Source organism: Leptodactylus fuscus, chromosome 7 (genome assembly GCF_031893055.1).
Source record: "Leptodactylus fuscus isolate aLepFus1 chromosome 7, aLepFus1.hap2, whole genome shotgun sequence".
NCBI lineage: Eukaryota > Metazoa > Chordata > Amphibia > Anura > Leptodactylidae > Leptodactylus > Leptodactylus fuscus.
Genome location: NC_134271.1, coordinates 68,759,494 through 68,776,192, shown reverse-complemented (window position 1 = coordinate 68,776,192; position 16,699 = coordinate 68,759,494). Strand labels below are relative to the sequence as shown.

The 16,699-nt window shown below is 41.6% G+C and overlaps 1 protein-coding gene across 3 annotated transcripts in view; it reads right to left on the bottom strand.

Moving 5' to 3' along the window:
• Positions 1–308: 308 nt before the first annotated feature.
• URI1 (URI1 prefoldin like chaperone) overlaps positions 309–16,699 on the bottom strand; it is a 59,749-nt gene continuing 43,358 nt past the window's right edge. For 2 of the 3 annotated variants that reach the window (XM_075282114.1, XM_075282115.1), the window contains exons 5-11: positions 12,224–12,315; positions 12,084–12,144; positions 9,045–9,213; positions 7,484–7,718; positions 6,408–6,550; positions 5,708–5,939; positions 309–3,515 (exon numbers count right to left, since the gene is read on the bottom strand). In XM_075282114.1, coding sequence (XP_075138215.1) covers positions 3,330–3,515; positions 5,708–5,939; positions 6,408–6,550; positions 7,484–7,718; positions 9,045–9,213; positions 12,084–12,144; positions 12,224–12,315 — 1,118 coding nt within the window. In that variant the 3' untranslated portion in view covers positions 309–3,329. The remainder of the gene's footprint in view (positions 3,516–5,707; positions 5,940–6,407; positions 6,551–7,483; positions 7,719–9,044; positions 9,214–12,083; positions 12,145–12,223; positions 12,316–16,699) is intronic. The other variant, XR_012717241.1, reaches the window with a different exon arrangement.

Genomic DNA, 16,699 nt, shown 5'->3' with positions numbered 1-16,699 from the left:
AGAGAATGAGTCCTGGTTTTAGTTAACCATATGTACAGAAGTGTCCAGTATTTTTATTAGTTTATGGAATAATTCTTATGTAATGTAATTTCAGGAAAATATGGCATGGACATGTGAATGTGAGATACCCGGTAAGTCTGTCCTGGTATTAGCTAGTAGCAGGGCATAGAAAAACTTCTAGTATTTGGTGCATGTGTAGGCCCTCCTTTCCCCTAAAAACATGTGACCATCCTTCACCAACCGTCATATCTACTAGACTGTGGCAGCAATACACAAGAGAATAGCAGGTAAGGAACAGAAACATTACATTCACAGTAAAAACTTTATTTTTTTACATTTAGACATTGTGTGAAAATAGAGGAGAAACAATTCACAAGAAAAATTTCTTTGGAAAAAAATACTATTAAAAAATACCATTTTCCTCTGAAAAGTGTCTCAGTGAACGTCTAGGACGCAGCACTGTGCGAAACATTACACAAAACTCTCGTACTAGACTGTGGAGATGGAGTTTGGGGACTAAGGGTATTAAAGAACCAGCATGCCCATGGCTGTCAACAGCTTTCACGGCATGCTGGGACTTCTGGTTGTTGTGTGACACTAGAAGTCCAAGCATAGCATAATCAATAGATGGAGAGGCAAAGCTTGTAGACTGCTGGTCTATAGAACAAAGCAAAAGGGAATTCCTTAAAGGGGGTCTCCAACCATGGGATTGTATTTATTGCTTTTATTATCTTTTTTCAAAGCTTTTAAATCCAGGCAAAGTTTGGTTTTGTTGCCCATGGATATGACATAACCAGCTCTATGTAAACTGTTGGAGTTCATCTGGGTTGTACCTAAGGTGAACAAAACTTGAGTTTGCATTAAGCAATAGTCAAAGGGGTTTTGCAAAGATACAGAAAATTCCAGTCGCTTAGCGGTAACTGACACAACAGCACCTGACACTTGTGCACTGCCCGTCAGTAAATGGGTGCAAAGCAATGATGAAACAGGGCGTGCTGCTGCAATAAGCCATAAGCTGTAGTTGTGAAGTTTAGCTTTCCAGGGACAGGACTCCAAGAACTTACTGGAGTGCCTCTGAGGAGCGCACGTGGGCAAAATGATACTTCCAACTCCACATTCCCCTGCCTGAGGGATCAATTTGCTCACCAAGAAGTATGGAACCAACTAATATAAAGCTGCTGAAGTATTCAAGTGAAGATAAACCATTAACCCACAGAAGAAGTCAAGTCACTTTGGAGTGTATTACAGGTCAGAGCTTTGGATCAGTACAAGAGAAGTAATGTCATGTACTTACAGAACAGCACTAATTTCTGCAGGCTTCACAGCTGGAATCTCCCAGCATTCCATGCTTATTAAGTGTTCTGTATGATCATATGTTGTGGATTTGATACAGACTTTGGCACAGATTCAATGACAGATCTGACAACAATCTTCATCCCATGCATTTGAATGGGATTTCAACCACCAGTGTTCAAATGAAACAAAAAGAAAATGGTGTCACTTTTGCTGCTTCATAGTTTAGTATGTTATTTTATATATACCAAAGACTAACCCCTCCCCAAAATCAAACAACTGTGCGGTTAATCTTTTTGCAGGATTTCAAATCTTGTGTGTGCACATATAGCCTAATACAGGATACAACCTTGGATCAGCACAAGATAAGTAGTCTAACGTATGTACCAAAGTAGTCCACCATCAGAATGGGGAGTCCAGCTCTAGAATACTATAATACAGGATGTGACTACCATCAGAATGGTGAGTAAAGCGCAAAATGATATTAATGGCTGAAATTTGGGATCAGTAATGCACATACACAGTGACTCAACTTTTATGTAGATTAAATGGAGTTCAGTGTGGTTATATGTATCAACCTTCCATATTTATTACTCTTATAAGGAAGAGGGTATTTTCTGCTCAAAGAAACAAGGAGTAGTCTAGGATAAACTAAAAACCCTGGGGTCCTTCGTTTTGGTGAAGCTTTCCCCATTCCTGTTGGTGGAGGGTAAAGTCAGAAATTCTGAGGCACCCATGACCACTGGCAGCAAATCACTGGCTTCAGCAGCCAAATATGCAGAACTGCTTATGACTGTGACCGCTAAGGCCAGACATGAGAGCCTCAGCACTTCGGCTCTGGCCCAGCACTAGAGGGAACAAGGGACGCGCTGCCCCAATGGAGGACTGCTGGAGGTAGGTAAGACTTTTTTTTTTTTTTTTCTTTGTACCTCCCCCAGTAACTCTTGGGTTTCCAGTGTACTCTGGAAAACTCCTTTAGACCAGGCCAAACAGGTGAATATACAACTGAAAAGCAGCAATTTTGAATCACGCTATTTATGAAGGTTGGCATAGATGGAGACGTTCACTGGAGGGGGTTACATTATCCCCTAGATAAAGGCACTACTGAGAGGAGACAAGTTACCTTACTGAGGGTAACATTTATTATACTGTTTCCACCCAGGACAATATTCCACCCAAAACTTAGATCAGGATCTTTGAATCCCTGACTACATTATATTGTGGTTTCTTGTATTCATGGGAGTACTTATGGAATACAGCACATGCTGGGAGTTATTGGTCAAGAAACTCATGTCTATTGCCCTAAAACTGTGACAAATATTTCTGCTTGCTAGTTACGATTTCTTTGCTAGAATGATGGTCCTTTTCCCCCTGTATTTGAAGTAAAATGAAGAAAAAATGGCCCCTAGGAGCAGCAAAACTGCAACAAGACCTGAGACTGATGTAAATAAAAACTGGGATGAAATTCTCCCCTGCATTGGTATACGGTGTAAAACATGGTGGCACGTGCCCATCTGTTGCAATAGTAATGACTCCTCACCTTCAAGTTTGCATTGCACTTGGCTGTTGCCATTCGGCAGAATGAATTGCTTCCCTCCATGTGGAAATCCCTGTTTGAGGCAGGTGTGACACTTTAAATGACGGCACTTAATACGATTCTCCTGAGCTGAACAATCCTAAAGGATTTCAGGTCCTGGCGATATAAATGAATGGCAAAAAATATATCTCTAGGTCTTACGAAAAAGTTGCCTATAACCCCCATCATTGTGGCAGCATAGGATATAGGGGGAGGGTGGCAATGGGGTCTCCTCTCTGTCACTAAGACAAATGTAAAAGGTGCAGACTGTACCACTCAAACTAAATTGTGAAAATTGCATATTTATTACAAAATGAAAAATTATCAAAGTGATTGTGAATTCACCTTAACAATTACAGCTAACGGTGAGAACAGCAAGATTCATCATCTGGCACAGAGCGTACGAGTAAACATAATCCAGACCTGACCGGTGTAGCGTCTCCGGAGAATAGGACGGGGGTTATTTTTTCTGCTGTATTCTGGACGCTTTGAATTTTGAGACTCTTTTTGGCGCTTCCTCAATAACTTCTGTTGTGATTTCTTCAGATTTTCTTTCCTGGATAGTCGGTAGCCCAGGGTGGGCAATGCCAGTCATGGGCACGGAAATAGAAAAAGGCTCTTTTTCTATAACCATACCTGAAAATGGCTAGAAATAAGTAACAATCAGGTTATTCTCATGCAGCAAAACTTATAGTAACACCTACTATTAAAATATGCTGATACTATACAGGTTTAATAGGAGTCTACCACCAGCGAAATCACTTCTATGCTGTTGTAGGGGTAGACTGAGGCACATATCTTTTTATGCCAAAGTGTAGTCTTGCTGACATATCAACATTTGATCTACATGCAAATGGCCTGCTTGAGGCACTTGGAGTATGGCCTCACCCACCAGAGCACCCATTTTCACTTTTGGTCACCGCACATCAGGACCTGTCAATATTTGTTAGGGGTGCAGCAACCATAGTGAAAACAGGTGCTGCACTACTGCAGGTCCACCAAATTACTCATTTGCATATGGATCATAGGTTGATTTTCTTGGCAAAAAGACACTTTGACACAAGGTAGGTAGGTTCACTATTAGAGATGAGCGAACACTAAAATGTTCGAGGTTCGAAATTCGATTCGAACAGCCGCTCACTGTTCGAGTGTTCGAACGGGTTTCGAACCCCATTATAGTCTATGGGGAACATATACTCGTTAAGGGGGAAACCCAAATCCGTGTCGAGGGTCACCAAGTCCACTATGACACCCCAGGAAATGATACCAACACCCTGGAATGACACTGGGACAGCAGGGGAAGCATGTCTGGGGGCATAAAAGTCACTTTATTTCATGGAAATCCCTGTCAGCTTGCGATTTTCGCAAGCTAACTTTACCCCATAGGAATGCATTGAACAGCGCTGATTGGCCTGAGTATGGAATTCGACCAATCAGCGCTGGCTCTGCTGGAGGAGGCGGAGTCTAAGATCGCTCCACACCAGTCTCCATTCAGGTCCGACCTTAGACTCCGCATCCTCCGGCAGAGCCAGCGCTGATTGGCCGAAGGCTGGCCAATGCATTCCTATGGGTATGCAGAGACTTAGCAGTGTTGAGCCAGTTCTGCTCAACTATACCGTGTGCCGGTCAGCCCATCAGATGTAGCAGAGCCGAGGGTGCACTAGAACCCTTATGCACACTCGGCTCTGCTACATCTGATGGGCTGACCGGCACACGGTGTAGTTGAGCAGAACTGGCTCAACACTGCTAAGTCTCTGCATACCCATAGGAATGCATTGGCCAGCCTTCGGCCAATCAGCGCTGGCTCTGCCGGAGGAGGCGGAGTCTAAGGTCGGACCTGAATGGAGACTGGTGTGGAGCGATCCTAGACTCCGCCTCCTCCAGCAGAGCCAGCGCTGATTGGTCAAATTCCGTACTCTGGCCAATTAGCGCTGTTCAATGCATTCCTATGGGAAAAAGTTTATCTCACAAAAATCACAATTACACACCCGATAGAGCCCCAAAAAGTTATTTTTAATAACATTCCTACCTAAATAAAGGTTATCCCTAGCTATCCCTGCCTGTACAGCTATCCCTGTCTCTTAGTCACAAAGTTCACATTCTCATATGACCCGGATTTGAAATCCACTATTCGTCTAAAATGGAGGTCACCTGATTTCGGCAGCCAATGACTTTTTCTGATTTTTTTCAATGCCTCCGGTGTCGTAGTTCCTGTCCCACCTCCCCTGCGCTGTTATTGGTGCAAAAAAAGCGCCAGGGAAGGTGGGAGGGGAATCAAATTTTTTTGGAGTTTGCCATGTGATGTTCGATTCGAATCGAACACATCGAACAGCCTGATATCCGATCGAACATGTGTTCGATAGAACACTGTTCGCTCATCTCTATTCACTATACCACTAACTGGCCCTATAACATCACAGAAGATTTTTAGAACAGATCTTGGTGGTGGCAGACTCCCTTTAAGTTATGTGTTGGCATTATGTTCAAGTCAGATTTATTCTTCACTTTCTATATCTAGTCACTTGTACACTCATGTCACCTGCACCTAACAAAAAAAACAAAAAAAACAGAAGGTCTTCAAAACCTGCCGATTTCTTACTGTGCACTCCGGTCTTGATTACTAACCCTGCCGCAATGAGTCAAGGAGTCCTAGCATCATAAATGACTATGATGTTGGGAATCCAGGCCCCAGCTCAGCGTTCCATCCGGGAAACACAGTTCACTTTCTGGTTGTTATCCTATGGACCAAATCCACCCATGTGAAGTAGGCCTAAGTATGCCTGGAACCTCCTTCCCTTCAATCCTGGTCATACTATTGCATTCTGTGGACAGTCTTACCTCTAATGGTCCAGACACAGGTGAAGCTTTCTTATGGCTTCGGTCATCTTCTTCGCTGTGGTCACTGAAGGTGTTATCCTCTAAGCTGACATTTCTTATATAACTTCTTCTCTCCTCAAACTCATGGGAACTGTGATCACTGGTGTCGCTGCACACACTGTTCTCACGGCTTCGAGACTTCATGATGGATTTACGGGGGACATATTCACCATTTACCACATCCACAAAAACTCTGCAATGCACAGTAAATTACGGTAGATACATGGTGGGAAACACTAAAAAAAGGATTTTATTATCCAAATGTAGAATTCCTAATTCAGCATGTAAAGGTAGGGGGGCTGTCTAACAATTTCTCACTTTCACAACACAAGGTTTTCAAGGCCGTACAATTATAGCTCAATTATTCTTCCATACCAACCTTATGTCTTAATGAATTTTATCTTTATAGAGGTCAGAGTTCTAATTTTCTTGTACCTCACAATTCTGGCCAGCTGATTCCAACACTACAGGGAGCTCACTGCATACAGATTTATACCATTGAATATTACACCTAAACCCATCCTTAATAAGCTCCCCCTAATACTGCAGCCATTTTGTACTATGTAGCATGAGAATTTTATGTACATGTGAACTCTCTCTTACGGATCCTGACTGTACTGTGTGTAGCCCCTGCACAAGATTACCTAAAAGGGATCTTTACCTGTAAATATCTGCCGGGGTCTTTATCACTGGCAGTTCTGGTGCAGAGTGACCATTCCCATTACTGTTTTTTCTTTTTCTTTTTGCTTCTTCTTTCTTTTCACTATATTTCAAAGTTGTATTCTTTCCAGTGTTTATCCTTACCTGATACATATAAAAATACTTATTAAAAATATATCTACAGTTTTCTGAGAAAATGTTCTGCAATTCTATTTACATCCAGTGGCTGAAAACTCATCCTGATCTAGTGTTGGTCCTCATGCACCCCAATACAAGTGTGAAGTCTCTGAATAATCCTGTACAATCCTATTCCTGCTCAAACAGGGTGCACAGCTCATGGGCAATAGCATTTACTGAAGAGCAAGCTGAGATCTTTAAAACAGTAAGGAATTAATGCCTGCTATGCTCCATTCAAAAAAGTGTGTGCTTTGTCAGAGTGCTAGCTGTGGTGTTTTGTTTTTTTTCTTACGGTTAGCACATAGACCTATTGGGCTGTTGGTAGGCAAAGTGGAGGTCACAACAAATGGGGTGCATTTGTTTTATTTTTAGGCTGAGGACCCACATTGCGGAAACACAGCTTTTTTTGTTGCAGATTTTGTTGCGGTTTTTTGAGCCAAAGCCAGGACTAGATAGAGCAGAAGTTAGAAGTATAAGAGCTTTCTATATATTTCCAATTCCATTAGTAGCCACTCTTGGCTTTGGCTCAAAAAAAACGCAACATAATTTGCAACAAAAAAGCTGCGTTTCCACAACGTGGGTCCTCAGCCTTAAGGGCCAAGATAGACAGAAAAACAGAAAACAAAACATGTTCAGCCGAGTTCTAACTAAGAAAAGTAGATGTTCCTGTCTATACCCAGTTCTGTCCTACCAGGCCCTGGACACACCACCATCAGTGAGGTTTTTCACTAAGGCTAGATTCAAATTTGTGCTGGGCTCTCAGTCATTCAGTTCCCCCGGTGAAGTCTGTCCAATAAATCAATGGTTACCCACGGACCTCATAGACTAAGACTGTCTTACATAAATTTTATCTGTTTGTTTTTGTAGATCATAGTAGTTGTTGGGCTGGGCTGCACTCACCCTTTTTGGTTCAACCGTATGAGAAAATCGGATTGTCGCCACAGAATTTTTTCCACTTCCCAAATCATCATCTTCATCACTGTTATGTAATATTATTGAGCCATTGACTTGAACTGTATTCTGTGCCGACTCTGTCTTTGCACGATTGCCCTGAGCTCGATAGTCGTGATGCACATTCAGATCGGTCTTCAGATTCTCTTTGTCTTCTTCATTATTAAGTGGAGGAGCTTCACTTCTACAATGATATAGCAGCACAATCATTAAATGAGTGTTTCAGTTTTTGGGGGTGGTTTTTTTTTTCATATCGGGATCTAGAAAATAGTCTTCATTGGGGTCCCCGGTCTTTGTTTACCTTCTGCTGTGCACAAGTTCAGTAGCCAATTGAAGGCTGAGCATTGATTTTCACAGCATCACTTCACTGCTCAGCTACTGGTTGGCTGACACGCCAGTAATAAAGATCGGGGACCTGGACGGAGACTGGAACCCCGACCAAACAGGTGAGTATATACTGTTTGTTTTAGGTCTCCCTAAATTTTAAAAAACTGTATCCAATCTAGCCAAATACTTATTACTTGTATTGATACATTGTAACAAGCTATTATAAGTACGTATTCCTCATTTGCTTTACCTAAACAGAACACTGTGCAGGAAGAATACAATAATATTGTAACAATCCCTCTATTGTGAGAACCATTAGGTTTCTACCACAGTTAAGTTTTTGGCTGTAAATAAAATAATAATTTTAATTAATTGGAAGCAAGGAGACATTGAAATTGGTGAGAAACTCAATCCCAATGTACTGTATATGAGACATTTTCATTATACAAGTTTTAACCTCTTCCCGCAACATCCTTTTTTTTTTTTTTTTTTTTTTTTAATTTCAGCATTTTATGTTTTTCACTCCATGCTTTCCAACAGCCATTATTTTTTTTTTTAGATTTCCATTCAGTCTATGAGGGTTTATTTTTTTGTAGGACATGTACTTTATAAAAGATTCCATTTTATGTTCATTATGATGTACTGGGACGCTAGAAAAAAAAAATAGAATGGGGTGTCATTAGAAAAACACTGAATCTGTACCATATTCTTATGTAATGTCATTTTTACAGCACTCACTGTGCATTCATTAAAAAAAAACCCTTATACTCTTTGGGCTGGCACTATCATGGCAATGGTGAATTTATATAGTTTTTGTTGCGTTTTAATAGCATTACAATAGTCAAAAACTTTGCCAAATGCAAAAAATTTGAGTCGCCATAATCGTACACCCTTACTTTATGTATCTGTGTATAGAGCTGTGTAAGGTATTATTTTTTGCAGTAGCTTTTATTTTTAACATTTTGGGAAAGGTCTGCAATTTTGATCAATTTTTACCCAGTTTTTTTTTTTTTTTTTTGAAGACCTGAAACTGAAAAGACAAAGTTTTTTTTCCCCCCACTGTGGCACCACTTGCTTAGCCTTGGTAGGCACTGTGTGGGTTCCATGAAGTTGCACAACATCTGAATTAGCGGATGTACATACGAAATGTCTGCCACAGATTTGCACATCTGAGAACACCTACTCCTCCAGCTCTCCCCGCATCTCCTCTTCCTTCTCCAGTTCCTCCAGTCTTGCCCATAATTCTGCATTGTCTATGAAGCAATCTTTACTCTCTTCTTCCCGAAAGTCCACCTTGGAGCTGTCTGCGGCCTTTGGTTTAGAGTGAGGTTTGTGAGCTGTACGGTGTTTGCCTGTGTAGAAATTTTCCATCATTAGGAGAGAGGATTCTAAAGCGAACCCCCACCAAGGCACTCTGTAACTTAGTATCAGTACAAGTAGTATGTGCACTATCTGTATCATACTCCAGAGCTACACTCACTGTTCAGCTGCTGGAGTCACCATATACATGTATTACTTTGAGTTACATCAAAAGGTATTCTGGTTGTGTATGGAAACAGTCAACAGACTTGTCAAAAGACACCAAATCTTACAGCTGAACTGCAGTGACTGAAGCAACACGTTAATGTTTCCTATGAAACGTAGACACCACTGCTACACAAGTCATACAGTATGACAACTGCAAGACTCCTTTATGTTTTGTGGTCCTTTAAGGTGCAGCTGTTCTGTAAATCAACATGAAAGTCAGATACCTTTACATAACATCTTACACTCCAATCACGTCCAAAACTGCATTTACAATTCTGCTGTCATGCAGCTTATACAAGCTTCTATATTGGCCTGCACAGCAGCGTGTGTTCTGTCCTGACACAGCAGCAGTAGCAAGGTCTTGCAGACAGACTGTATAACAGCAACATTTTTAATGAAGCTTTGGGTGTGGCTAGAGTATAAGACACGACAAATGATCATTACTAGACGAGTAAAACAAAGTTGTGACAACAAGTTTAGATTTAACCTGAATAATTCTGGTCTCCAAGCAGTGACAGGTACTTGTAGTTGACAGCTGTAGGGCCACAGGTTGGGGGGGCCTACTGCTATACAACAGTAACGTAAAAAGTAGCTAAGCATTAAATATAGCAAAGATGCCATGAAAAATGTAGGAAGATTGGAGTGCTAATGCAACACTGTATGATGACTTGAATAAAGATTCAGAGGTCGTGAACAGAACACCAACCTGTTTTTCTTCCCCTCCTCCTCCAGCTCCGACATGATTATGCAACTCGTTTATTTCTATTGCCATCTGAAATCTTTACTCTCATTACAAGTATCCTGCTCTGGTAATAGAAGATGCAACACAGAATCTTCTTTCGGCTCCGCTATGAATTTTAATCCCTCTTAAAACAATCGGCCTTGATGGCAGAGAGCAAAAGATCAATGCGGTAAACAGCGGCGGCTGACATCAGAGCAGGCGATGGGGAGAGGAGTACCCGTTCTGATGATGTACACGAGTATGTATGTAATGTATGATATGCATGTCTGGCAGATAATATAGAAACCTGCAGATCTCTGCAGAGGGAAAACTACAGACGGGGTGGACAGATGAGAGAGATTTACTAAAAGTATCTTATTACTATGAATATGGCATTAGAGGTAGGTATACGGTATGTATACTTCTGAAACTTTTTAGGCAATCCTTTTGCTTTGTTTCTCTATTGATAGACTTTTAACATTCCCGGTTTAGTCTAATCCAACAGTTAGGTGCACTTTATCCAAAAGAGAAAGCATAGGGAAGACCATAACACATGACTAGAGGAACCGACTACCCACAAAATGTTTGTAGACTGTATCTATGGTGACATATAGGTGGGCATAAGAGCTGTGTACAAAGAACAATTTTCAATCATGACTAATTCCTTAAATACAATTGCACACATAAGTGGCAGATTGCTAAAGGCAGCGTGTCTGTCACTAGTTTATGCTACCCCTAGGACGAAAGCATGACAAGGATAGCAGGCCGCTTTTAAAGGGGCTCTATCATTAAGAAAAGTCATTTTAAACTAAGCACATCCTTGCATAGCCTTTAGAAATGCTATTTTACACCTACCTTTTGTACGTAAATTGCTTCAGTAGCTTTTGAATGAGCCCGTTTTTATTCATATGCTAATTAGCTTCCAGCCAGCACAGGAAGTTCCCAGCAGCCTCCTCTCTGCTATTCTTTCCTATCTGTGTGTGCAAACAGGAAGCAGGAAGTCATCAGCAGCAGCACAGGCTACATAGGAAAGAATAGGCAGAGGGTGCACAATGAGACTTCCGGGTGCACAATGAGACTTCCGGGTGCACAGAGAGGCTAATTGGCATATGAATAAAAACGGGCTCATTCAAAAACCACTGAGGCGATTTACATTCAAGAGATACGTCTGGAATAGCCTTTCTAAAGGCTATGCAAGGATGTGCTTAGTTAAAATGACTTTTCCCAATGATAAAGCCCCTTTAAATGCATATGAGAAACAGAAAATAAATATAGCAAGAACGAACACTGCAAACATAGCATTTAAAGGAATGTCTATGAAGCACTGTGGAATATAAAATAAAAATGAGGGTACATGTACTTATGAGGTTGTGCAGGCATACTCCTCTACTCAATCCAACATTGGGCATGTTGCCAAATGTTTGACACTGAGGGATTATCATGAACAGGTCCTATACCAATTAATATAAGCCGTGTATAATAACCAGTGGGTATTGGATAGTTGCCTCAGCTGATGTTTTGTCCAGCAAGCAGTGGCAACTCTCCATGTCAAGATGGGTGGGAGAGCATGGCTGCACAGTCACACCCAGTAATGGACAACAATAGGTCTTAGTTACAAATACTGTGTTAACGAAAAGCTGTCTGTCACCTATAGCATCCACATTGGCTTGCATACGCACACACACACACAATAAGGAAATTTACTATTCTTGCCATCCAGCTTTCTAGCATTAAAATGCGCTTCTGTCCATTTTTTGACCTTTAGTGGAATGATGGTGGGGATCTAGGTAAGCAATGGATGCCTTGGCAAAACAGATTAACTTTAACTCATGGGATCGGTATGATGCTCCAAGCCTTAATAAATTCCCTCAATGTGTTTTACTCAATATCACAATGTAGCTATAAGGAAGTAAAGATGGTATGGTTGATAAATTGCACAGCATACATATAGTTAGAAGGAATACAATGGGATACCTTTGGTGAACACTGTGTCCGCGTTGACTTCTTCCCTGATGTCAAAGAACTCAAGGGATTCCTGTAATGAAAGCAGATTGGAGATGAGATCTATACTGGAAAGTGATCCCCATGTCTCAGAGTCTTGAGTAGCCACTTACACTGCTCATTCTCTGAAGGTCCTTAGTGAACTCCACCCTGGACTCATAGTTCTTCATGACCTGTTGATATTCTTCCATTGCTTCCCTGACATCTGAAACACAAGAACAGCTCATGTCACACAATATTATATATACCCTTGCAGGGTGTTGCATGTGATCAAAAGCTTCTATCTGGTGTGATGAGGACTTTTACTCCTAAGGGTCAGTTCACACGTGAAAACCGCCTAGCTTATTTGTGCGAGGTAAAAAACCTCGAGGAGTTTTTTTTATGCTGTTTTTTGCATTCCACGCGGTTTTTGACGAGGTTTTTGACGCGGTTTTCGCTAGCGGTTTTCGCTAGGGTTTTTTTTTCCTATATGTGCTATAGAAACTGCAGGCGAAAACCGCGCGGTTTTTTGCAAAAAAACGCGCGGTTTTGTGTGCAAAAAACCGCGCGGTTTTTTACCGCGCGGTTTTCGCCTCCCATTCACTTCTATGCAATTCTTCAGGCGTTTTCCGCCTGAAGAAAGGTCATGTCGCTTCTTCAGGCGGAAAACGCTAGGAGGAAAAAAAAAGCTAGCGGTCTACATAGACCACCATGTTAAAGGAGAGGTTTTTGAAGCGAATTCCGCTGTCAAAAACCTCCCCTTTGCCCACGTGTGAACTAGCCCTAACATGTCCTGACACCTGGAAACGAGTTTTGTCAGAAATAGCTTGGTAGAAAGACAATGAACACCATCATTACAATCCCCATTGGCTTACAGCAAGTAGGAATTTGGAAAATGGTGAGGAAGGGGCCAATTTATCAACTGTCTTCGTTGCCCTCATTAACCAATCACATCGCAGCTTTCATTTCTAATAGTAATCTGAAAAGCCAAATGATGGTTTTACTTTTACAGTTTCATGAATCTGCCCAAAAGTATATTAAAGAGTTGAAGAACTTTATGCAATGATTATGCTTTAATAAGTTGTATCATGCAAACCCCTTGATACAATAGGCTTGTCACCGCCATACTAGTGTAACTAAGGCTATGTTGACATCTATGTCTGCCACAATTTCTTTGCTATTATAGTTGTGCTTCTCTGGAGTGTAGGAAAGCTGGGTGAAATTTGTAGCCACACCAAAAATTAAAAAAAAATACAAGGAATGTTCAGCTCTATATGAAAAATTACGAGTAGATGTATTACATATACATTGAGTTTTCAGAGTTTTTGCAGATCTATACACAGCGGTTCAGGAAGAAAACAATAAAATGTACATATAAACCTGATTAGCGGGCGCCGTTATTGGATGGATGTTGGGATTTTGCCTCGACTGCTCCCCAGACAGATGATAATGTCTCACTTTACAAATACATTTCAATTGAGTATTTGCAGATTTTGTGTAAGCACTAGACTTTTTACAAAAACACAGCGCGAACTAATCTCTTTAGCCGGGCGCACGCAGCATTTGTTCCTACAAAATAATGAGCGGTACAGGCACGTTTCAGGCCTTCTATTTGATTTTAATGCTACACAATGGAACTTTTTTGTTGTTGTGGGTTTTTCCCTTGAGTCATGGGAATGTGAAATGGAAAAGTTTCAGAACTTGCATCTGCCAACTTTGTATATTAGTATATGGGTTACAATTCTGAGGGTGGTCAGAAGGGGTCACTTCACAACCTGTTAAGCCCAAAGCATTGTTCAATGTACATATCAGAGAGAAGCTGGTGAAGACTACAGCAGATGTGTGACAAAGATATAGGAGAAAATTTTTATACCATTTCTATGTTTAGATTTACATAAAAATTTCACATCCCAAAGCAAAAATGCTTCAGGATCCCTTTGTAAATAGGCCAAACTTTAGGCCTCACAGCCTCTATAGCTACACACAAAGTCCCAATCACATTCAGATGACATTGGAGTGTCATCTCAGCGTCTTCCATACTTCATTCATTTCTATGTGGTTTCCATCCCATTCATATACAATATCACGGAACAGCATAGAACCTGCTCAATAATGCTCAGAACGGAGCATCGGAGCCCTACATGGTCGATCATGTGCATGACGTCTTAAAGGGAACCTGTCAGGTCAATTTGGGACACTATACCACCCACAGGTCCTTATAGACAGGGGTTTAGTGTTCTAAATTGCTCTGTTTTAAATCCATCTGTATCTAAATTTGAAAAACTAGACCCAAAGTAAACGCCACGGCAGAAACCGCTACATTTCACAGTCCCTAAAAAGTGGATGAGATACATTGCAGAAAAATACCTGCAGCGGAAATGCTGGGATTTCCAAAACTTTTGTGTTTTTGGAAATAGTTGCATTAGAAGCGTTTCCACTGCAGTTTTTCCCTGTAGCCCGCTATGTGTGGCCTTAGCTTTATACTTGCCTAGAGAGGAGTTCAATGAGCCTCATCTGCATTATCTTTGGTACTCCCAGGATGTATACCCTGGCTTCACTGCACAAGTGCCAGAGGTATGGGGCATGCGCACTGAACCCAAGATGTACTTTTCTGGCTTCAGTGAAGATCTGTGCCTGTGTGAGGAGCCCAGCGGGAGGGTAAGTATAAAGCTTTTCTATTTTTTATTGTGGACATGGATGGCTTTATAACAGGGTGATTTGGAACACTAAACCCCCAGTCCATAAGGGCCTGTGGGTGGTTGAGAGACCCGAATTGCTGTGACAGATTACCTTTAAGGAATATAGCCCACCTACGATGGGCACCTGCTGCCGATGTATGCACATTGTAAAAGTAAGTTGTCAGATAACGTGAAAATGATGCTTTATACTGATGTCGATGGTGTGCAGTTATCTCCTTACAAAGGACTATGGCATAACAGACTTGAAAGGCAAAATGTCAATCACACTGAACACCTGCCTGCATTCAGCTGCTTACAATGTAAAGGCTGGAGACCTGGATCAGCAGTCATGCTAGTTTTATTATATAATGCTGCAATTTGACATTTTTCACATACATCACATACATTATGCTAAAGGGATTATCTAGGCAAAAATATTGTTGACCTATCCTACCCCATCGATTAAATGTTCTAAACAACTTATACACAGAGAATGGAGCAGGAAGCAGAAAGCACTGTTCTTGGTATAGTGGCAAGACCAAGTTACTACAGATCGGCTACCAATCACATGAACAAGAGGTAGCTGAAGTGAATCAGTTCAGCCACAACGGACGGGGGGGGGGGGGGGGGAAGCTGTCCGCTTCCTGCACCATTCTCCGTTTATCAGCTGTTAGGAATACCTAATCAACAATGGTGGTGCTGAATTATGGACCCCCATCCTCCCCCATCTAATCTGATCAGCTTCTATGAACATGGGTAATGCATGATGTAGTATATCTTGATATTGTACTACATAAAAGGCTGGTATATAAAATGAGAATGTTGGAACCAAAGGAATACACATGCACTTGGGTTCACAATTGACCCATTGATATGAAACAGAGGGTAGTTGGGATGTAATCATACAGAGTTACAGTCACTAGTGGGATACAAAAGGGGTCAGTATTGGGGCTTCTCCTGTTTAATATATTTATTAATAACCTGGTAGAGGATTTACAGAGCAGGGTTTCTATATTTGCAGATGACACTAATCTCTGTAAAGTAATCAAAGCAGTGGCGTACAGAAGAATATTACAGATGGATCTATGGAAGCTGAAAGCATGGGCGTTGAGTTGGCAAATGAAGCTTAATGTAGACAAATGTAACGTTATGTATTGTGGTCAAAAATATAAAATATATTGAACTTATTCGTAAATTACTGGGTAAGGGTCAGTTCACACGTGAACCGACCGCGCGGGTTTTGACACAGAGAGAGACACGGCGAGCCACGTCTCTCTCTGGTCAAAACCCGCCTGCCACGACCATCGCGGTTGCGGCTTTCCCCTCCTATGTCGGCTCAAATGAATGAGCCGACATAGGAGGGTGCTGCCGCTAGGCGGAAGCCGCGGCCCAGCGCGCCGTGGCTTCCGCCTGAAGATAGGACATGTCGCTTCTTTTCTCCGCTAGCAGCAGCCCACCGCTAGCGGAGAAAAGAAGCCCGGCGGTCTGCATAGACCACCATTGTAAAGGGGCGGATTTTGAAGCGAAATCCGCTGTCAAAATCCGCCCTTTGCCACCGTGTGAAAGAGCCCTAAGACTGTCAATGAAAAAGACTTCGGGATTTTGATGGACAGTAAGCTTACCTTTAGTGACCAGTGTCAAACAGCTGCTGCCAAGGCAAATACAATGATGGGATTACATCAAAAGAGGTATAGATTCCCATGACAAGAACATAGTTATACCTCTATACAAATCACTGTTACGGCCACACAGACTATTGTGCACAATTTTGGGCCCCGATATACAAGAAAGACATAACTAAATAAAGTAGAGAGAGTGTAGAGCAGTATGCCCAAGATAATCAGATTATGGGGATATCATCACTCCTTAAGGAGAGATCACCTTTACAGGCATATGTAGACTTACAAAGCCATTTTCGCTCCACTGGAGGAT